Genomic DNA, 22,873 nt, shown 5'->3' with positions numbered 1-22,873 from the left:
TGTATCTGTTGTGTAAAGTGACACATACCTAAACCCTGATTTATGGACACCGGAAAGGTTTACCTGGATGTTGATGTCCTTCACCATTAGGCCAGGGTTCAGCGGGAGTCGGCAGCTGCCACTGACGCAGAAGAAGTTATGGACTTCTTCCAGCCTGTCTCGCAAAGTAGCCTGTAACACACACCCAACAAGGGTCAGCAGGAAATGAGCATTACCACAAGTGTCATATTCACTAATGGCACACAACATGCTACATGATATTAGGGCTGGGTGATATGGCCAAAAATGTTATCACGATAAAAATTTTCTTAATGGTCAATATTGGTAATTATCACGACAAATCATTATATACACTCACCTAAAGGATTATTAGGAACACCATACTAATACGGTGTTTGACCCCCTTTCGCCTTCAGAACTGCCTTAATTCTACGTGGCATTGATTCAACAAGGTGCTGAAAGCATTCTTTAGAAATGTTGGCCCATATTGATAGGATAGCATCTTGCAGTTGATGGAGATTTGTGGGATGCACATCCAGGGCACGAAGCTCCCGTTCCACCACATCCCAAAGATGCTCTATTGGGTTGAGATCTGGTGACTGTGGGGGCCATTGTAGTACAGTGAACTCATTGTCATGTTCAAGAAACCAATTTGAAATGATTCAAGCTTTGTGACATGGTGCATTATCCTGCTGGAAGTAGCCATCAGAGGATGGGTACATGGTGGTCATAAAGGGATGGACATGGTCAGAAACAATGCTCAGGTAGGCCGTGGCATTTAAATGATGCCCAATTGGCACTAAGGGGCCTAAAGTGTGCCAAGAAAACATCCCCCACACCATTACACCACCACCACCACCAGCCTGCACAGTGGTAACAAGGCATGATGGATCCATGTTCTCATTCTGTTTACGCCAAATTCTGACTCTACCATTTGAATGTCTCAACAGAAATCGAGACTCATCAGACCAGGCAACATTTTTCCAGTCTTCAACTGTCCAATTTTGGTGAGCTCGTGCAAATTGTAGCCTCTTTTTCCTATTTGTAGTGGAGATGAGTGGTACCCGGTGGGGTCTTCTGCTGTTGTAGCCCATTCGCCTCAAGGTTGTGCATGTTGTGGCTTCACAAATGCTTTGCTGCGTACCTCGGTTGTAACGAGTGGTTATTTCAGTCAAAGTTGCTCTTCTATCAGCTTGAATCAGTCGGCCCATTCTCCTCTGACCTCTAGCATCAACAAGGCATTTTCGCCCACAGGACTGCCGCATACTGGATGTTTTTCCCTTTGCACGCCATTCTTTGTAAACCCTAGAAATGGTTGTGCGTGAAAATCCCAGTAACTGAGCAGATTGTGAAATACTCAGACCGGCCCATCTGGCACCAACAACCATGCCACACTCAAAATTGCTTAAATCGCCTTTCTTTCCCATTCTGACATTCAATTTGGAGTTCAGGAGATTGTCTTGACCAGGACCACACCCCTAAATGCATTGAAGCAACTGCCATGTGATTGGTTGATTAGATAATTGCATTAATGAGAAATTGAACAGGTGTTCCTAATAATCCTTTAGGTGAGTGTATATACCTATATATAGGTAGAAACTAAATATATTTTTACAGCTTCGTGATACGAATAGAAATAACAAGAGTGACTGACTTAAGCGTCTGCGTCTCGAAGTAGCTCTGATCGCCCACCCACTTGCAAATCGCGCTATTCGCATGATAACAACATGATAATCCAACAGTTAGTATTGGGTAAAGAAATATGTGAATACGCCCATTGTGATTGAAATAAACAAGAGCACATGTCTGGGTAGTGTTTACACTGATCGGCTACAAAATCGCACACGGATACGTCTCTGCCGCTGAAGCTTTGCGCCAGTGTTGCCACTTTCAGCAGCGAATCTCATACCATTGTTCATGGCTCAGTGGGCTAAGCCTATATGCCTGTAATCATACGGTCGCCAGTTCAAACCCAGCCTATTTAGAACGTGAATAGCGGCACTATACGCCCCCGATGTAGGTAAAACAAAGAAAGGTGACGTGGTTTGCTTTTTTGCCGATTTAACCTAATTTTAAAAACTTTATTACTTCCGACAATGGAAGTTTTGAAAAGAAAACAGATTATGGATTTAGTCAGTGTTTTTTTCATGATTCTACATATTGATTTCAGCGAGATATAAACTGAAATACACAAGAAAAATATGCAGTTGACAATGCCCTCGTCCCCAGAGCGTTAATAATGGTGAATTATTTTATTTCCATCAACTCTGCATAGGCACTGCATCATATTTATATGGTCACAGTTTGAAATTTTTCATTGCATCTACCAATAAACTGTGAAAAGGATTTTATTGTTGCTACTTTTCTTGCGTTTCAAACTACCTTTCCAAAGTGATGGGTGTGGGGTGGAATGGAGTGACATTCCAGACTGATGGGCCATTGATAGTATGCAAACTACTACAGGTGTGGGGACACCTATCTCATCAATATTCATTGTGCACGCCACTGACTTTCAAAAAAAGAGTGTCACTCCAAAGTTCTAACACTTTAGTAATCAAACCACATAAAATTTCAGAATGTCTCTTTCACCTATGTGTAGCCAACCCCTGTGTCTATAAGCTTCAGGGCTCAAAAGTCTTAGCTAGAAATGTCTATAATGTGATTTTTTCACAATTTCTCAGCAAGTCTGAAAATAGGTTTTTGAAAAGCATATGTTTGAAGTTGATTTTAACAAAAAATTGAATAATAACATTCTACGTGGTCTCAGATTATTGGTGCTGAGTTTGTGCTGAATAAAAACAAATGTAACACTTTAGGATAAATGTTTTTTAGACAGGTGAAATTTTTTAAAATGTCAAGGCATGTCAGACTACCCGGAAAGTGGCTGAGAGGCCTCAGACTCCCAAGGGTTAATATTTCACAAATTTGAGGCAAAACAGGTTATTTTAGTCAGCACTGAAAAAATGCCTTCGCTTGCATTCTTCATAGCGATTCTGAATTTTCTGTGGATTATTACTGTGTGGATTTCTTGTGAACTGAATTTTACTGTGGACTTTCATTTTGGATTTTACTGGATTACTCTTATTGGACAGATTGCTTTGGAGTTGCCCTGTTGTTTTGACTGTGTTGTTTTTTGTCTGCTAGCCTGCCCTGTTACAATCCTATATTTGTTCAATAAATCTCCCATTTGTGTTTTTTACGAATGTGCCTGGAATTGTGATCCATTGCCGGTCCCGACATGCTGTTACAGAGAAAGTGACGTAATTTTGTTGTGATGCAAATTGTTTTGCAGATGACATGTTAGGTCTTAAATCACATAGATAGATAGATTCTTTATTTGTCACATGTAGTTATAACTGCTACAACATACAGTGAAATGGTTTTTCTGGCAAAAAGTACCCCCGGCTGTGCTATACATACAAAAGAAATAAGTACCAACATCACAGAAAGATAAAATATATATAATACACATAAGTATACATAACATTGCACTGTGAAAGTATAAATTGCACTGTATACAGATTGCACTGTGAAGATATAAATCTCACTGTAGGTGTGCCATAAAATGCAGATATGCAAATCTTTTATAAGTTATGGAACTGGATAGTAGAAGACTGTGTGTGTGTTATGTGCTGTGGTTGAGAAGTCTCACTGCTTGTGGAAAAAAACTCCTCCTAAACCGTTCAGTTCTTGACTTCAGGCTGCAGAGGCGTTTCCCTGACCTCAGTGGCCTGAACAGTTTGTGGGCGGGATGGCTGGAGTCCCTAGTGATCCTGGTAGCCCGGGATCTGCACCTTTCAGCATAGATGTCCTGCAGGGCTGGTAGAGACGTTCTCATGGTGCGTTCCGCTGTGCACACTACCCTCTGCAGGGCTTTCTGCTGCTGTACAGTGCAGTTCCCATACCACACCATGATGTTGTTAGTCAGGATGCTCTCGATGACTCCAGTATAGAATCTCCTCTGGATGTTGTTGGAGATCTTGAACCTCTTTAGACGCCTCAGGTGATAGAGGCACTGTCTGCCTTTAGTGATGAGGAAGTCTGTGTGTGTGCTCCAGGTGAAGTCCTCATTGATGTGGACACCAAGGTATTTGAAGCTACTGACTCTCTCCACGGGGGTTCCATTGATCTGTATTGGGGTGTGAGTTCGCTCCCCTCTTTGTCTCCTGAAATCAATCACCATCTCTGTTGTTTAGTTGATGTTCATGGAGAGGTGATTTGCCTCACACCACTTCACTAGGCCCTCCACCTCACACTGGTAGGCCCTTTCGTCATTCCTGGAGATGATTCCTAACACCACTGTGTCGTCAGCAAACTTCACAATGGAGTTAGTGGGGTATCTGGCCGTGCAGTCCGCGGTGTAGAGGGAGTAGAGAAGGGAGCTCAGCACACATCCCTGGGGGGCCCCTATGTTCAGTGTGAGTGTACGGGAGTACACATCCCCTACTGTCACTGTCTGTGGTCTTGCGGTCAGGAAGTTGTACACCCATTTGCACAAAGATGTACTGAAACCTAAGTCCTGGAGCTTATCCAAGAGGGTGTGGGGGATTATGGTGTTAAATGCTGAGCTGTAGTCTATGAACAGCACTCTTACATAATGACAACATCCCTCATCAAGATGGCTCAGTGTGGAGTGCAGGACCTGTGTGACGGCATCTCCGGTGGATCTGTTTGTAAGGTATGCAAATTGCAACGAGTCAAAGTTGGAGGGAAGGAAGGAGCTGATGAAGGGTTTCATGAGTCTCTCAAAGCACTTCATCACCACAGACGTCAGGGCTATAGTCATTGAGGTTGGCTGGGTGGGTGTTTTTTGGTATGGGGACAATCACTGATGTTTTAAAGCAAGTAGGGACCACCTGCTGAGCCAGGGAGGCATTGAAGATGTTGGTGAAAACCATGGCCAGCTGATCTGCATATACCTTCAGTACACGTCTCGGGATGCCATCTGGTCCCGCTGCCTTCCTGCAGTTAGTGGCCCTCAGAGCTGTCCTCACGTCATGCTCAGAGTGTCAGTGGTGCCGGTTCAGCAGCGGGGGCAGATGCAGCTCTCTGATTAGCCGCCATAGCAGGTGCCTCGAAACGCGCGAAGAAAGCATTAAGGTTGTCAGCTAGTTCCAGTTTCGTGCATCTCACAGTGCTGGGTTTATTGTCCGTAGCCCGTCCCATATACGTCGGGGCTCGCTGTGTTGGAAATGCGACTCCACTTTGTCCCTGTAGCGCCTCTTAGCCGCAATCACAGCCTTTCTTAGTCCATATGAAGTGGCCTTGTAGCCTGACATATCGCCCGACGTGAGTCCTGTGTTGTAAGCAGTGGTCCGTGCTTTGAGAGCTGTGCGAACAGTCGAGTCTATCACACTTTTATTGAGCATATGTCATAATGATATTAATAATCGTTATGATTTTGGTGTCCAGCCCTACATGACACTGATCACATAACTCAGGGAAGGCAAGGTGCCCAGTACATGGGAACACAGCATGCTGAACGCAACAGCAGTCTTTTTTCATTGAACTGCTTTATAAAGATTTTAAATAATTAATTTCCATTGCAAGATATTGTGTGGATAGCAGAACCATGCATGCAATACCCCAGAACTCAGTGCTGTAAAACAAAAAACCTTATAGCTGATGTTCATATGCTAGACAGCTGCATATCCCCACTTTACGGATGTTCAATTTAAGCTATTTCACTTTTACAAAAGACCTTTTACAACAGACCTACTGTATATTATAATATACTGTAGCTCGGGCTGCAGCTCAACGGCAGCGATTCGAGACGCTCCGGCGCCAGCGAGCACGGGGCGGGTGGCGCTTCCGCAGGACGCCGAGGGCGGTGCCTTGAAGAGGAGGAGCCGACTGCGCACGGCGTGAGCCGCAGCGAATGGGCTGACGGCGGCGGAACAACGCGAAGAGCCGGGGCGGCGGCAGGCCCAAACCTGCCCACGTATTCTGGCGGTGGGCCACCGGATGCGTTCATTACAGCAGAGGGTGTGCTAGGCGACCGCGCCACTTCAGCCAACAGTGACGCGGAGCCTCCGGAGCCGGCGGGGGAACGACGCAACCCATGGCTGAGCCGCCGCTGTTTCGGCTGCGGGAACGCAGGCCACTTGATCTGCGACTGTGATGCTATCGAGCATGGACAGCGTACTCAAAACCGGACACGTTTAAACGGGGAAGCGGCGCCGAGACGGGAGCCACGGTGCCGAGACCAGTGAGAGCTCCCCACACAACGGAGTTCAGCGCGCGGCTGGGACGAGCAGGCCTGTATGTCAAGGGGGTCTTTGGGGGTGTAGTGGGTCATGCCCTCCTAGACACCGGGTCCACAGTCTCACTGTGTAGGGCAGGCTGGCTCATGGCATTTCTTATGGAGGGGGACGCCGGGGGCACTGAGGTGGCTCCAAGTTGTGCACAGACGGTAACATCGGTAACAGGTGAGTGCTTACGCGTTCTGGGGGTATGGCGCGTTAAAGTGGAAATCGGTCGAGTCTCCCTTTCGCACTCATTTTTAGTCTGTGACATACGGGACCACTGCATTGTAGGGATGGACCTTTTGGACCGCCTCAATGCAGTGATCCACGTCAATGGAAATAGAATGAAGGTGGGACGCAAATGGGTGGCGTTGGCGAAAGAACGCGACGAGCTGGGGAACGGTTTGCCGGTAGCGACGGTGTGCGAGGGAGGGGCGAGCGAGTCCAGGATCACTAGCACACCCGGAGTAGCCATGCGTACCGGGGGGGAGCACGCGATGGCAGAGCTGCTGGTTCGCAGTAGTGAGAACCTGGAGCCCGAGCAGATAGAAGCGTTGCGCGAGCTATTGGCGGAGTTCGAGGACATTTTTGCCGTGAACGAACTCGAATGCACGCGGACCGACCTGGTGCAGCACACCATTTACACAGGGGATGCCGCCCCCATCCGGGAGCGCCCACACCGGCTACCTCTAGCGAAGCGCGAGGCCGCCGAGGAGAAAATTTAGGAAATGGCGCGCGCAGGCGTGATTGAGCCGGCGAGTGGGCCTTGTGGCCTGTACTACGAAGGGAGTTTAACCAAATCAGACTTAACCCCGAGGTAATTTGCGAACGCGAGGTTAACAAAATCAGGTTGAATCAATCGGGGCTAATCAGTACTACGAAGCCAGTTAAGAAGTTGATTTGTTAAATCGGTGTTAACTGCATTGGAGTTTGTGCGCGTTCACATATATGGAGCACATTCGGCAAGGCAAGGCACCGTTTGACTCATAGCGCGATCTCCATATGTTTCACGGAGGAAGACTGCATGCTAATTATGCAGCGTTATGAGGAGTTTAAATCAACCCTTTAAAGAAAGTCCAATACCACTGCAGGTAACAAAAGCAGGCAGGCTTGTTGGCAACGTATTGACGACGAAGAAAATGCATACGTACATTTTCACGGTCATAAAACGTGGTCTAAAATATCCCACGACCGAGTATTAGACAATGTATTTTAGTGTTTTCTGAAAAGAATTGAAATACTGTTAATAAATACGTACAGAGGCTAACAGATGCGACACAATTCAGAAGTCACCTATTATATGCTGCTAAGTAATATAATGCTCCCTGAAGTTCCATTACTATATGTTACTCATAATGAAACCTAATGTTAACAATAACTGATCCGATTTCAAATGCAATAGTAGTGGAAAGCGTTCGTCGCAGCAAGTCAAGATGAAATATAGAAACATCATGTCAAGTGGTAGGGCTATGTATTTATATTTCTACTCATTATGAAAGATTTGTTGTGTCTAGCCTCCACTAATAGCGTGTTTCTATGTTTTACAGCTAATAATAAAAGGTGTCTGTTAATATGACACTTAATAGAAGGTGAGCCACTGTTTAACAAACAATTAAATGATTTACAACAGGAAAAAACGAAAAAAAGAAGCATGTGTGCAGTGAGAAAACGACTTGGAACCTGTCACCGCGGTTAAGTTAGCCTCATATTCGATATTCAGTTTTCTGGCTTTAATATCTTTACGGAATTAAGTAAGGTGGCCGTTTTTAATGACAGAATTGTGATGTCCAGTACACAGACATCGATGCACACCGATTATTTTTCTGCTTCAAAACATTTTGTGATTTGTGCCAAATCATGTTAATCGCTAATATAATATAGGTCCTTTCAGCTGTAATGATATATGGTGGTTTAGTATTTTGGGCTCATGGCGACTGTTGCACACCCCTTTGTTTCCCAGATTGCTTTACATGCAAATTTTAATTACTTTTTGTATCCGTATACTGTGCAGTCGACAATACATGAATGGGTTAATAACTTTAAAACTAGACAAGACAGGCACATCTAGTGAAGTGTGCTTTGATCAGTGGACAACAGGGAACAATGCACACCCCTTGGGTTTTCAGAATAACTTTCTCTGTAACAGTTATTAATGAATACATTGAATGCATATTATATGCCATTGCTCCATTTCATACATATTAACAGAGAGAGCCCCTCACGATTCGCGCGCCAATGTGGTACGGATCATCCAGGTACGCCGGCATTGTTTTCGGAGAAATTGTAGTGGGAGGGGCGGTGCTCATATAGGGCTGGCTTACGCAGAAACCTCGACTTAAACAAGAACAAAAACTGCTCGGAGCAGTTTTGAGACTTAGGGTAAATTGCCATAGCAACATGTCTCGACTAAAACCTACCCACCTTTCGTAGTACGGGTTAATCGCGAAGTTACACCACACGTCATCAAGTTACTCGCAAAGTTACCCCGATAAGCCAGTTACCCCGCTTCGTAGTACAGGCCACCGGTCCGCACCGGTCGTGTTAGTCGCGAAGAAAGACGGCTCGTGGAGATTTTGCGTGGACTACCGCCGGTTGAACTCGGTGACACGCAAGGACTCGTACCCCCTGCCCCACATCGATGAGGCGTTGGACCGCGTGTCCGGCTCCTCGTGGTTCAGCTCGCTGGACTTCAGGAACGGATACTGGCAGGTGGGGCTAGCGCCGGACGCGCGGCCCAAAACCGCTTTCTCGATCGGGCAGGGACTCTGGCAGTTCACGACCATGCCGTTCGGTCTCTGTAACGCCCCAGCCACCTTTGAGCGGCTAATGGAGAGGGTACTGGCGGACGTCCTGGTGTCTCGGTGCGTGGTGTACCTGGACGACCTGCTGGTACACGCGAAAACGTTTGAGACCGCGCTCGCGAATCTGAAGGAACTATTCGGTTAGGAACTATTACATCCGGGCAAGTGCCACTTATTCCGGCGTAGGGTTACGTTCTTGTGGCATGTGTTGACCAAGGACGGGGTAGCCACCGACCCGGCTAAGATTGAGGCCGTTAAAAACTGGCCAGCGCCAGCGAACATCAGGCAGCTGCGTAGCTTCATGGGTATGGCATCTTACTATAGGCGGTTCGTGAGGCACTTCGCGACCGTGGCGAGCCCGTTACACCGGCTGACGCAGAAAGGCGTCGCGTTCGACTGGGATGAGCGCTGCGAGCATGCTTTCTCCGTGCTGCGCTCATCTCCACGCCGATATTAGGCCACCCCGATCCACAGCGCGCGTTTGTTCTCGACACCGATGCCAGTGATGTAGGACTAGGGGCAGTGCTAGCGCACGAAAGAGGCCCCGTGATAGCCTATTACAGCCGCACGTTGTCACAGCCAGAACGGAACTACTGCGTGACTCGGAAGGAGCTGCTCTCAGTAATTAGCGCGTTGAAACAATTCCGGCCCTACTTATACGGGCAGAAATTCACGCTGCGAACTGATCATGCATCGTTGGTGTGGCTAATGCGGTTTCGCGAGCCCGAGGGGCAGCTTGCGCGGTGGCTAGAAGTCCTCCAGAGTTATGACTTCGTGGTGGTGCACCGGGCAGGGCGGCTGCACGGGAACGCAGACGCACTCTCGCGGAGACCGTGTGTGGATTGCCGCCACTGCGAAAGGAAGGAGGCAGTTGAGATTGTGAGAGCGCTTAGCACGGGGCCGCACTGCGACATCAGCCAGGCGAGCATAAAGGAGGGGCAGGCGGCGGACTCGGAGCTCGAGCGGCTCAGTCGTTGGGTACAGACGGGGCAGCGGCCGGCGTGGGCAGACATCAGGGACGTAGGGCCCGAGTTAAAAGCGCTCGTGTCCCAGTGGGAAAACCTGGTGGTGCGCGAAGGAGTGCTTTATCGTCGTTGGGTGCGTGGGGACGGTAGAAGCGTGCTGTGGCAAGCGGTCGTGCCGAGGGCACTAAGACCGAGCATTCTAGGCCTCGTCCACGGAGCTATTGGTATGGGACACTTTGGGAGCGCGAAGACGTTGGGGCGGCTGCGCGAGCGTTTCTATTGGCCGGGCGCGCACGAGGACGTAACGATGTTCGTGCACCAATGTGATCGGTGCACAGCCAAAAAGGGGCCGACACAGCAGGCACGCGCACCGCTCCAGGTTTACCGCGTAGGGGCACCCATGGAGCAGGTGGGGGTTGACGTGCTGGGCCCATTTCCCATCACTGAGCGGGGAAACCATTACATCGTAGTAGCCATGGACTACTTTACTAAGTGGCCTGAGGGTTTCGCCGTACCTGACCAGAGCGCCGCACGGTACTCGTGCACGAGATGTTCGCGCGATTCGGAGTCCCCGAAGAGCTCCACAGTGATCAGGGCCGCAACTTCGAGGCCGAGGTTTTCGGCGAGGTCTGCGCGCTGCTGGGGGTGCAGAAGACGCGCACCACACCTCTGCACCCCCAGAGCGATGGCCTCATCGAGCGGTTCAACCGCACGCTCGCCACGCAGCTTGCGATTTTGTGCAGTGATAAGCAGAAGGACTGGGATCTTCACCTCCCATTCGTGTTATGGGCGTACCAGTCGGCGGTTCAGGGGTCCAACCAGTGCACCCCGGCGTCACTCATGTTCGGGCGGGAGCTCCGCACACCTGTGGAGCTGGTGTTTGGTTCCCCTCCTGAGCCAGAGGTAACAGGGGAAGCAGGTTTGGGCTATCTGGGCCACCTCAGGGAGCGCCTCCGCAAAACACAGCAGATGCCGGCACCAAACAGAAGCGTGCCTACGATGTGCGTGCGCGCGGGCGCAAGTTCGTGCCAGGGGGGCGAGTCTGGGTGTATAACCCCATTAGAAAGAAGGGGGTGTCGCCCAAGCTCACCTCCCACTGGCTGGGGCCGTGCGTTGTGCTGGAGCGTCTCTCTGAGGTGGTCTACAGGGTTAGGCTGAAGAAGCGGGGCAGAGATGTAGTGCTCCATGTAGACCGACTGGCTCCCTATCAGCCAAGGGTGGCACCAGATGGGGACTGTGGGGGCCAGGACGTGCCTTCTCCCGCGGACACTGGGGATGCTGCCACTGGGGACTCTGGGGGGGATGCCCCCGCTGAACTGAACTTTCCCTTCCCCCACCAGGTTACGTCGTTTGGGCCGCGTCCGGCGGCTTCCCCCCCCCTCTGCAGGACTTTGTGCTGGACTCTGTGGCTGGGGACAGCCACATGTATGAGGGGGGGGGCAGTGTAGTGACTGTGGGGGCGGGGCTGCCTCCTCATTGGCTACTTCCACGCTGGCCGCACGGAGCTTTATGGGAGTTCATGGTTTGGGAGCGGGTTAGCGCTATATTGTTCCGGTATCGTGCTATGTTGTGCTGGGTGAAGGGCATGGGTTCATTGTGTGTTATTGTAATGGGTGCTGGCACCTTTGAGGCTGCCTGCCGGGGAAGCCGCGCCCCACCATCCTCGCGAAGCGGAGCCTGGTTAACACTTAGGAGTTCGGCGGACCCGCCGGCGGGGACACTTTTTTTCTGGTAACCGTGAAAAGAACTTAAAATGCGTCATTATGTTTGATCATACACGTAAGTGTAGTACATAATTTTAATCTGTAAATGGTCTACTTTTATTCATGTATACTCACAATATCCACGAAACATTGTGCTTTTGTAAAATAATGAAAATAAACAGGGTGCGCTTTCAGCCGTCTCAGTCTCCGTGAAAATCTTTTTGAAACACATCACTAAAATGAACTGAAACTGAAGCGAATACTGCACAGACAAACATGAGAAATATATCTATAGAAAACTTAAAGTGTCTACTTTTAAATAAAGCAATTTAAATGAAAAATAAATATTTTCAGTTTATGTAATCCATGTGAAACCAAGGAGAGGCACAGAATTTCTGTCGCACTTCATTATCTGCTAATGACCCGAGGCAGGGCACGCCCACAGCCATTCACACGGAAAACAGTCCGGGCAGCATGCGTACAAGGCCACGCCCCCGGCTTAAAAACACATACAGTCTAATGGTGCGTTCGTTTTTCTCTCGGATCTCGGAAATTCTGAGTTGAGTGACATTATGGTGCGTTCGACTATTTCTCTCCAAGTCGGAACTCGGATGAAAACGTCACGAAATGTCAAGAAAAACGTCGCTTCCCGTCGGAAACACGCCTCTTTCATGACGTTGAAGTCGGACAAGATTTGCCCCAAGAGCCTGTCACTTACCAGCCAATCAAAAAAAAGAAAGGGCCTACACAATAGCCAATCAGAAAATAGTACTATTGTATCTGGGTAAAATACAACACAACAACCAATGAAAAGGCATCCTGTGGAATGTCACTCTTGCCTGTCTTCAAAACTTTACAGCCCTGGGGTAAGTTATTAAGTCTTATATAACTCTTATTCTGATAATATTAAACTAATATTAGTAAATATTTTCCTCACTTCAGCTAGCTTTTGTCAGCTCTCAATAATCACGCATAACTGTTTTTTTCTCCAATATAACGACTTGTACATACATGCTGCTCATATATTACTGTAGCCCAGTTTCTGCTGAATACAATGTTATCAGACTTTAGACATTTATATGTTTATAAGTAACTGAAAAATACACAAATGTCAGGACATGTCAGAATCTCTTCAGGGCTCCAAAACACCTTCAGACTCCTAAGGGTTAATGACAGTGAGCGCGGCTCGCTCGGCAAGGGGGAGAGAAAGGACAGACTTATGAGGTGAATCAGTGCAGTGCAACCTCCAAACGCAAGATGGCGCACACGTTCCTTTAGCCTTGTTCAAGGCTGGTAAATAAATGGTCAAATTGCACTTGAACTCCTTGTGTTGAGCCTTCCTTTCTGTAGTGAACTTGGTCCCCCTCAAAGTTCATTACAATACTATATTCCAACTTTCATTAACGAAATATAACTGCTTTTATAAAAAAAAAAAACCATGCCATGCATAATGACGTTTCGGTCAATAACGGAAGCAGTGCTCCCATAAGATTATAATGGAGATGAAAAATCCCTATTGCTTACCGACTTCACAGCCATCATAAGGTCACAGCACCATGCATTACGTGTTTGTGGTGATACTGGTGTACTCAATCCTACTGCACTGCCAATCGTATAAAAGTATAGCACATACAATTATGAACAGTACATAATACATGATAATTATAATTATGTTACTACTTAATGTATTTATTATACAGAATTTCTTGTCATTTAGATTATATAGCTAAGGTGTGTAGTAGGTTATACTAGCTGAGTTTGTATAAGTACACTCTATGATGTTCTCACAATGGCATAATGACCATTTCTCAGAATGTATCCCTGTCATTAAGCGACACATGACTGTATTGATCCTGGTAAGTAAAACTACACTGTACATACACTAATTCTACTTTATACAAACTATATATATATGCATTCCTGTTATATGTTAGTGTTATTTGGTTTGATTTGGAAAGTTATTTTTTTTGGTCTCAGAACACAAAATTTTCCTATATAAAATAACACTAATTGCTTCTTCACTTTACACCATTTCAGCTTAGGAATGGTTTTCTATGAATACTCTATTTTCAGATAGCAGGGGAAAGATGTATAAGGACACGGAATAGATGAAGATACTTTTAAATGTCTTGTACAAACATTTTTCATCCATGCTTAAAACAGCCAATATGTGCTCAGTACTGAGGATACTCCTTTCTAGGATGACAGTAAAGACAAGTTCACAGAGGAGCCTAACCTGTCTGGTGGAGGGGGAGGTGTCCCTCACGTTCTGGGCTACCTTAGCCAGGATGCTGACCAGCCAGCCCTGGCGATCCAGCTCTTCCCGCAGGCCTCGGCCTGTGCAGCACAGCAGTGCTGCCAAAAGGTACTGGTAGCGCATGCTAAATTGTGAATCCTGCAGAGCATCTTTCAACAGCCTAAGAAGGGAGGAAATGTCATGCATAAAGAGAAAAAAATCTGAGTACCATGCAGAAATTAAAACTAACTTCAAAATATCTCAGTTATTTCATTTACACATGAAACGCACCAGAAGAGGTAGTGTGCAATGCGAATGTCTCCTATTGCTCTCCGTAGCAAGAAGCGCACCAAAGGACTGTCCAGGTAGCATTCATATTTCAGGGCCTGAGAGGTAAAACAAAATGCAAAAAAATTAGGCTATGCAACCAGAGCATGTAATAGAAGAAGACCCAAAGCAAGACCCATTTAGACCTGCACCAGCTGAGGAAGGAAATCCAGCAACTCAGAATCCGAGATTGAGTCCATCCATTGGACAGCTGTGTGCCTCAGCTCTTGATCTGGGAATCTGGAATATGCCGCATAGGAAGGGCACTTGTAAATGTAAGCACACACTGGCATGGCTGTAGCTTCTTATCAATGACAACAGATGTGCACATTGCCAAAACACTTTTTTAAAAACACACACTATCATATGGAGAAATTCATCAAAACTGTCACCCTTTGTGTATGTAAGGGGCTCTTACATAGCATGCAGCAGGCCCAGTGAGTCCAAGTGGTTCATGCAAGCCCACTGATGGAGCAGGGCATAGATGTCTGGCAGACAGGCCCACTCCCAGTTAGGGGCACTGGCCAACACCAGAGGCAACCCGCTGCTCTCTGCATGGCAGAAGTAGCGCTTTTCCCACAGTAGCTTTCGGTCCTCATTGGTCAGCCTGTGCAAGGACAAACAGAGGCAGGTTTCAACGAGTAGCAATGAAATATGGATACCATAAGGATGGTACAGATAATAATGCTTGGAAAAGAAAGGTGCTACAACCTCACAATGCATAAGTGATTGAAATTATGAGACTTTTGATACCATAAAATTGTATTTTAGTTAAAACAAAAAGTTTTGTCCTTCAGAATTTTAACACAGACCAAAATGAAATGCAGTTAAAAGCACCTCCATCTTCTGTCAAACTTTACCAAATTTATAAATAGGCATCAGGTTCCCGCTTGCCTTTTGTATCTCAATGTACTGTCCAATATCCAGGTACTGTTCTGTTATATGTCAGCATAGTGTCCATGTCTCACAGCCAACAGGAAGACACCGATATTCACCCTATATACTAAAGGTATTCAAACTGTGGGTTTCCCACAAAAAAAAACATAACTGGGGTGGTGGGCTGAGTTGGGCATAGATCTGTTGTGAAATTGTAACCTTCAGAAATATTAAAAATAAGTAACACCTAAAATGAGTACAAACAGAAAATATAACAACACACACCTGGAATTCTATTTTGCGAGTGTGTGTGTGCGGAGATTTGAATCCCCAAGCTCCTGGTTGTGTGCACAGGAGAACTGCTGGCATAATACCAAATTGTGCTTTAATATTTTATTTTACAATACAGGGCGATCACACAATATAAGGGGCAGATGACAAAAAAAGAACAAAAAAAAAATCTTGTTTCCAGTATATACAAAAGATTATCCAAAATCAACAAGAACAGTATTTACAAATCAAAGTGTTTTTAACTTTTGGCTTTCACTTAGAGTATGCCAATTATTTTCCCCACAAAACAACTAATATACAAGCAACAAGTAACTTTGTTTTACTTTGTTTTAAGGGTGCTTCTACTAAATACTGAGCAAAGGGTCTGAATACTTATGACCATGTGATTTTCTTTTTTAATAAATCTGCAACAATTTCAAAAATTATTTTTTTTGTCTGTCAATATGGGGTGCTGTGTGTACATTAATGAGGAAAAAAAATATATTTTAAATGATTTTAGCAAATGGCTGCAATATAACAGAGTGAAAAATTGTAAGGGGTCTGAATACTTTCCGTACCCACTGTATATCATACTTAGCTTCATGCGTAATGTACAGCTTGGAGTGCATTAACCCATACATATGCCATAGGCATTTGAACATTTTACAATTACTCCTTCATTTTATCTTGTACAGAACAGTTCTATTTCAAACTACTGAACATTGCACCATTGAGACAGATTAAATTCATACAATACATAAACAAATAAATACAGAAAATGGTTAATGTTTTCATTTTGAAGTTATGGTTACTTCAGCATAGCATCTAATGTTTACAGAAGCACTATTTGCAGAACTTTTGGACTTGCCCCTCAATATCTGTTGGACCTTCTTCCCTAGATGCCAGCTCGCAAATTAAGATCATCGGGCTCCAACCTTCTTACTAGGGATGGGCCGATCCACATTTTTTCAGTTCTGATCTGATTCCGATACACAACTGCCGATACCGATACAGATTCCAATACAAGAGCACTTTTTACTTTGTTATACTTTATATATTCATTTTTTAAGATAGTAAATACAGATGGAAAAAATGTATGACAAAAAATATTTAATTAGGCTACTACAAACATACCTAACGTACTGTTCCACCTCGTTTGTACGTCTTGTTTTAAGCATTTTTGAGGCATTTGCAGTTCAATATCAATATCTTCAAAGCAAGTATACACAAGTGGCGAATTCTTAAAATTTTAACACAATTTTTCTCTCATTGGCGTCAGCTGTTACACTTTGTTGCGATGGCAGCCCCTCTTGTATCACAAGCTGCAGTGAGTTCGCAAGACAGTGCAAGTTAACGACTCCCAAATGATCCATTGCTTTTTTTGTCTTGCACAGTTGCGTGCTCTTTGTTAAGTGGGATTGTCCATTAAACGCTATTCCCACCTATCAAAACTTTATTTTACAAAGATTGCAAATCGCTGTGCTACTGGTTTCTGTTAAAAGCGTAAAATAGTCCCAGATCGTCACGTCTTATCTTACACTCCTCGTACTGCAAAGGGTATGCGCATGACGTCACAGCAGGCGGAAGTCACTGTACTCACACCCACTGAGTAGCAAAAAAGACTGAGGGGCAGCGTTAGCGTTCGATTTGAATGCCACAAAAAAACCCATGTAAAATGGGAAAGAGTTGTCGTGCGATTGATTGTACAAATATATTTAACACGAAATAGGAGCTATCTTTTTAGAGATTGCCAAAAACTAAATAAGTAAGTATAGAACGTGGATCAAATAGGTCTGGATTGGCGCCGATACTCTACTTCTTACTATACCTAAATTCAGATTATCCTCTATGGGTGGCAGGGCGTTCTGTGTGACAGCAGCTACACTCTGGAATACCTCAGAGCCTGTGAGAGGTATAGTCAGTTCACATTTTCAAGCATTAATTGAATTTTTTTTTTTATTTTTAATGCATCTACCGGCCCCTCCTGGAGTCGAGATCTTATCGTGGTGGAGGGGTTTGCGTGTTCCAGTGATCCCAGGAGCTAAGTAGCCTGGGGCTTTATGCCCCTGGTAGGGTCACCCAAGTCAAACAGGTCCTGGGTGAGGAACCAGACAAAGTGCGGCTCAAAAAGACCCCTTATGACGAGTAAAAACACGGATCTACGTTTTCTCTTGCCCGGACGCGGGTCACTGGGGCCCCCCCTGGAGCCAGGCCTGGGGGTGGGGCTCGATGGCGAGTGCCTGGTGGCCAGGCCTATACCCATAGGGCCTGGTCGGGCACAGCCCGAAGAAGGCATGTGGGTCCCCCCTCCAATGGGCTCACCACCTGTAGGAGGGGCCAAAGGGGTCGGGTGCAGTAGTGCAAGTTGGGCAGTGGCCAAAGGAGGGGACCTTGGCGGTCCGATCCTCGGCTACAGAAGCTAGCACTAGGGACATGGAATGTCACCTCTCTGGTGGGGAAGGAGCCTGAGCTAGTGCGCGAGGCCGCGAGGTTCCGACTAGATATAGTCGGGCTCACCTCGACGCACGGCTTGGGCTCCTTGAAGGGGTTGGACCTTCTTCCACTCTGGAGTTGCTCACGGGGAGAGGCGCCGGGCAGAGGTGGGCATACTTACCGCCCCCTGGCTGGGCGCTTTTTTAGCCTGTGGGACTCCGGAGGCAGCTGATGAGTACCGGCGGGCTAAGTGGAACGTGGCTTTGGCGGTCGCTGAGGCAAAAACTTGGGTATGGGAGGAGTTTGGCGAGGCCATGGAGAACGACTTCCGGACGGCTTCGAGGAGATTCTGGTCCACCATCCGGTGTCTCAGGGCGGGAAAGCAGTGCAGCATCAACACTGTTTATGGTGGGGATGGTGCGCTGCTGACCTCAGCTCGGGATGTTGTGGGTCAGTGGAAGGAATACTTCGAAGACCTCCTCAATCCCACCAACACGCCTTCCAATGAGGAATCAGAGTCTGGGGACTTGGGGATGGACTCACCGATCTCTGGGGTAGAGGTCACTGAGGTGGTTAAAAAGCTCCTCGTTGGCCGGGCCACGGGGGTGGATGAGATCTGCCCGGAGTTCCTCAAGGCTCTGGATGTTGCTGGGCTGTCTTGGTTGACATGCATCTGCGGCATCGCGTGGACATCGGGGGTGGTGCCTCTGGATTGGCAGACCGGGGTGGTGGTCCCCTTCTTCAAGAAAGGGGACCGGAGAGTGTGTTCCAACTATAGGGGGATCACACTTCTCAGCCTCCCTGGTAAGGTCTATTCGGGGGTGCTGGAGAGGAGGGTCTGTCGGATAGTCAAACCTCGGATTCAGGAGGAGCAGTGTGGTTTTCGCCCTGGCCGTGGAACAGTGGACCAGCTCTATACTCTCGGCAGGGTCCTGGAGGGTGCGTGGGAGTTTGGCCAACCAGTCTACATGTGTTTTGTGGACTTGGAGAAGGCATTTGACCGCGTCCCTCGGGGAGTCCTGTGGGGAGTGCTCCGGGAGTATGGGGTACCGGGCTGCCTTATAAGGGCTGTTCAGTCCCTGTACAACCGGTGTCAGAGCTTGGTCCGCATTGTCGGCAGTAAGTCGGACTTGTTTCTGGTGAGTGTTGGTCTCCGCCAGGGCTGCCCTTTGTCACTGATTCTGTTCATAACTTTTATGGACAGAATTTCCAGGCTCAGCCAGGGCATTGAGGGTCTCCGGTTTGGTGACCTCAGGATTAGGTCTTTGCTTTTTGCAGATGATGTGGTTCTGTTGGCCTCATCAGACCGTGACCTTCGGCTCTCACTGGAGCAGTTCGCAGCTGAGTGTGAAGCGGCTGGGATGAAAATCAGCACCTCCAAATCCGAGACCACGGTCCTCAGCCGGAAAAGGGTGGAGTGCTCTCTCCGGGTCAGGGAGGAGGTCCTTCCCCAAGTGGAGGAGTTTAAGTATCTCGGGGTCTTGTTCACGAGTGAGGGAAGGATGGAGTGGAAGATCGACAGACGGATCGGTGCGGCGTCAGCAGTGATGCGGGCACTGCATCGGTCTGTCGTAGTGAAGGAGCTGAGCCAAAAGGCAAAGCTCTCGATTTACCAGTCGATCTACGTTCCTACCCTCACCTATGGTCATGAGCTATGGGTAGTGACAGAAAGAACAAGATCGCGAGTACAAGCGGCCGAAATGAGTTTTCTCCACAGAGTGGCTGGGCTCTCCCTTAGAGATTGCGTGAGGAGCTCGGTCATTCGGGAGGGACTCAGAGTAGAGCCACTGCTCCTCCGCATTGAGATGAGTCAGATGAGGTGACTCTGGCATCTGATTAGGATGCCTCCTGGACGCCTCCCTGGTGAGGTGTTCCGGGCATGTCCCACTGGGAGGAGACCCCGGGGAAGACCCAGGACACTTTGGAGGGACTATGTCTCTCGGCTGGCCTGGGAACACCTCAGGATTCCCCTAGAAGAGCTGGATGAAGTGGCCGGGGAGAGGGAAGTCTGGGTTTCCCTGCTGAGACTGCTGCCCCCGCGACCCGACCTCGAATCCAGCGGAAGATGGATGGATGGATGGATGCATCTACCGGTACATAACATTGTTGTTCTTAGTTAGTTTGCTGTTGCTGCTGTATGTGCATTTCTTTATTGTATTATTGTTTGCATTAAGTATCCTTGAGTGTGAGAAAGGCGCTATATAAATAAACCATTATTATTTTTGTTGCTATTGTATTGTTTTAGATATTAGTACAGTGATCCCCCGCTATATTGCGGTTCAGGTATTGTGCCCCCGCTATATTGCAGATTTTTCCCTGCCCCATCACAGTTCTCTGCGATGTGTGTGTGTATATATATATACACATTACATATTATTATTGTTACTCATATCCTTAGCCCGACATCCACATATCATATGCGTTTACAAAGTGTGTTCTAATAAGTTTACAGCAAAACTAAATCTAGGAAACGACAACCAAGGTGGTTTACTAAGGAAATTAAGAATAAAGTCAGGAGGAAAAGGGCTCTGTTCCACAACTGGAAAATAACTAATGATTTCAAAATCAAGCAGGAGTATCTAAGTCTACAGGCAGAGTTAAAAAATGACATTAGGCTATCAAAGAGGGATGTAGAAAGAAAAATTGCATTGGAGGCTAAGCATGACAGTAAAGGTTTCTTCCAATATTTTAACTCCAAGAGAGCACTAAAAGCTGAAATCACTAATTTACAGGATAGTAAGGGCCTTATAATTGATAACGAAATTGATATGGTAAATGAGTTTAATGATTATTTTTCAAGGGTGTTCACAATAGAGAACACAAGTAACTTACCACCAATTAATACGAATACAGCATCGTCTATGACCAATATATGTATAACTGAGGTTGATGTGATACTAAGCCTAGCTAAACTCAAAATAAATAAATCACAGGGGCCTGATGGCATCTTACCTTTAGTCTTGAAAGAGATGAGGGATATTATTAGCCAACCTTTGACTTTAATATTCCAGAAATCGTTATCTGCGGGTGTGGTACCATCAGATTGGAAGCATGCTAATATAACACCCATATTCAAAAAAGGGGATAGAAGTAATCCGGCAAACTATAGGCCAATCAGTTTAACTAGCATTACTGGAAAAATAATGGAAGCTATAATTCAAGTGAAAATGGTAGATTACCTAGATGCAAATAACATTATAAAGGATAGCCAACATGGATTTAGGAGAGGTAGATCCTGCTTAACGAATCTGCTTGAGTTCTTTGAGGAAGCTACAAGTGAAATTGATCACAAAAAGGCCTATGATGTGATTTACTTAGATTTCCAGAAAGCCTTTGATGTTGTCCCCCACAAACGGCTCTTGTTAAAGCTTAAAGCTGCAGGAATTTTAGGAACTGTGGCAGCTTGGATCAAAAACTGGCTAACTGATAGGAAGCAGCGAGTAGTTATTAGAGGCACTATGTCACAGTGGGCCTCCGTTTATAGTGGGGTACCGCAGGGTTCAATTTTAGGACCACTATTGTTCCTAATTTACATTAATGATATTGACACGAATACATACAGTAAACTGGTTAAATTTGCAGACGACACTAAGGTGGGCAGGGTAGCAGATACTAATCTAGCAGCAGAGAGGCTCCAACGGGATCTGGATTTAATTAGCGAATGGGCTGATACTTGGCAGATGAAATTTAACACAGATAAATGTAAGGTAATCCATGCAGGGAGCAGAAATATACAGTACAGATATTTTATGGGTTCCACTGAAATAAAGGTAGCTGATTACGAGAAAGATCTCGGTATGTATGTTGATGCTTCCATGTCCCACTCTCGCCAATGTGGGGAAGCATTAAAAAAGGCGAACAGAATGTTGGGTTATATCTCTAGATGTGTGGAGTTTAAGTCAAGGGAGGTGATGTTACACTTATATAATTCCTTGGTAAGACCCCACCTAGAATACTGTGTGCAGGTTTGGTCACCATACCTCAAGAAGGACATTGCTGCCTTAGAAAAGGTGCAATGAAGAGCTACGAGAATGATTCCTGGTCTTAGAGGAATGTCTTACGAGGAGAGGTTAGCGGAACTGAATCTGTTCAGCCTTGAGCAAAGGAGACTAAGGGGGGGATATGATTCAGGTCTATAAGATTCTAACGGGTCTGGATGCCGTTCAGCCAAATGACTATTTCAATATTAGTCTAAATACTAGAACTCGTGGCCATAAGTGGAAATTAGCGGGAGAACATTTTAAAACAAATTTGAGGAAGCACTTCTTTACACAGCGTGTAGTCAGAGTATGGAATAGTCTTCCTGCTATTGTAGTGGAAGCTAAAACCATGGGTTCCTTTAAATCAGAGCTAGATAAGATTTTAACAACTCTGAGCTATTAGCTAAGTTCTCCCCAAACGAGCTTGATGGGCCGAATGGCCTCCTCTCGTTTGTAAATTTCTTATGTTCTTATGTTCTTATTTCTTATGTGTTTAAAGCATGTGGGAGAGGTATTTTAAGGCTCAAACTATAAAAAAAAAAATGTTTATATGGTTTTTCTATATTGCGGATTTTCACCTATCACTGATGGGTCTGGAACATAACTTCCACGATAGACGGGGATCACTGTATTTTAAATCATGTGACCCTAAAATGCAAATGGATGGATGTACTGGTTAGCATGATCATCAGTAACTGGAGCAACTGCCACAGGAGGGCAGCACGGCCATACGGCTTAAAGCCTACGACAATTGTTACCCCAGGGACCATACTCAACACCTCCAAAAACTAAAAGAAAGTATTCTTGCAAGCAGCAGCACCTGTTACTATAACGGCATAAAAACAATCAATCTGCTGTAAAAATTATGACTTTACTATTATGAGTAGTGTCAGACCTGACTAATAACTGAACTGGGTGGAGGATATGTCTGCTCAAGCTCTGAGAAAATAGTTAAGGTTGCTTCATTGCACTTCCTGTGTCACTCATGTTTTGCTCCTGCACTCAACCTCTACCACTCATAACTGAGTCAAAAGCAC

The 22,873-nt window shown here is 46.3% G+C and overlaps 1 protein-coding gene across 3 annotated transcripts in view; it reads right to left on the bottom strand.

Moving 5' to 3' along the window:
• Positions 1 to 15,148, bottom strand: part of LOC140592352 (phosphatidylinositol 4-phosphate 3-kinase C2 domain-containing subunit beta-like) — a 41,805-nt gene extending 26,657 nt beyond the window's left edge. Inside the window, exons 1-5 of one of the 3 annotated variants that reach the window (XM_072715854.1) lie at positions 14,696 to 15,148; positions 14,424 to 14,517; positions 14,242 to 14,336; positions 13,951 to 14,131; positions 64 to 171 (exon numbers count right to left, since the gene is read on the bottom strand). In XM_072715854.1, coding sequence (XP_072571955.1) covers positions 64 to 171; positions 13,951 to 14,131; positions 14,242 to 14,336; positions 14,424 to 14,517; positions 14,696 to 15,000 — 783 coding nt within the window. In that variant the 5' untranslated portion in view covers positions 15,001 to 15,148. The remainder of the gene's footprint in view (positions 1 to 63; positions 172 to 13,950; positions 14,132 to 14,241; positions 14,337 to 14,423; positions 14,518 to 14,695) is intronic. The other 2 variants (XM_072715852.1, XM_072715853.1) reach the window with 2 other exon arrangements.
• Positions 15,149 to 22,873: the final 7,725 nt, after the last annotated feature.

Source organism: Paramormyrops kingsleyae, chromosome 8 (genome assembly GCF_048594095.1).
Source record: "Paramormyrops kingsleyae isolate MSU_618 chromosome 8, PKINGS_0.4, whole genome shotgun sequence".
Taxonomy (NCBI): Eukaryota; Metazoa; Chordata; class Actinopteri; order Osteoglossiformes; family Mormyridae; genus Paramormyrops; species Paramormyrops kingsleyae.
The sequence above is the reverse complement of the archived record's forward strand: the minus strand, read 5'-3'. Positions and strand labels throughout refer to the sequence as shown.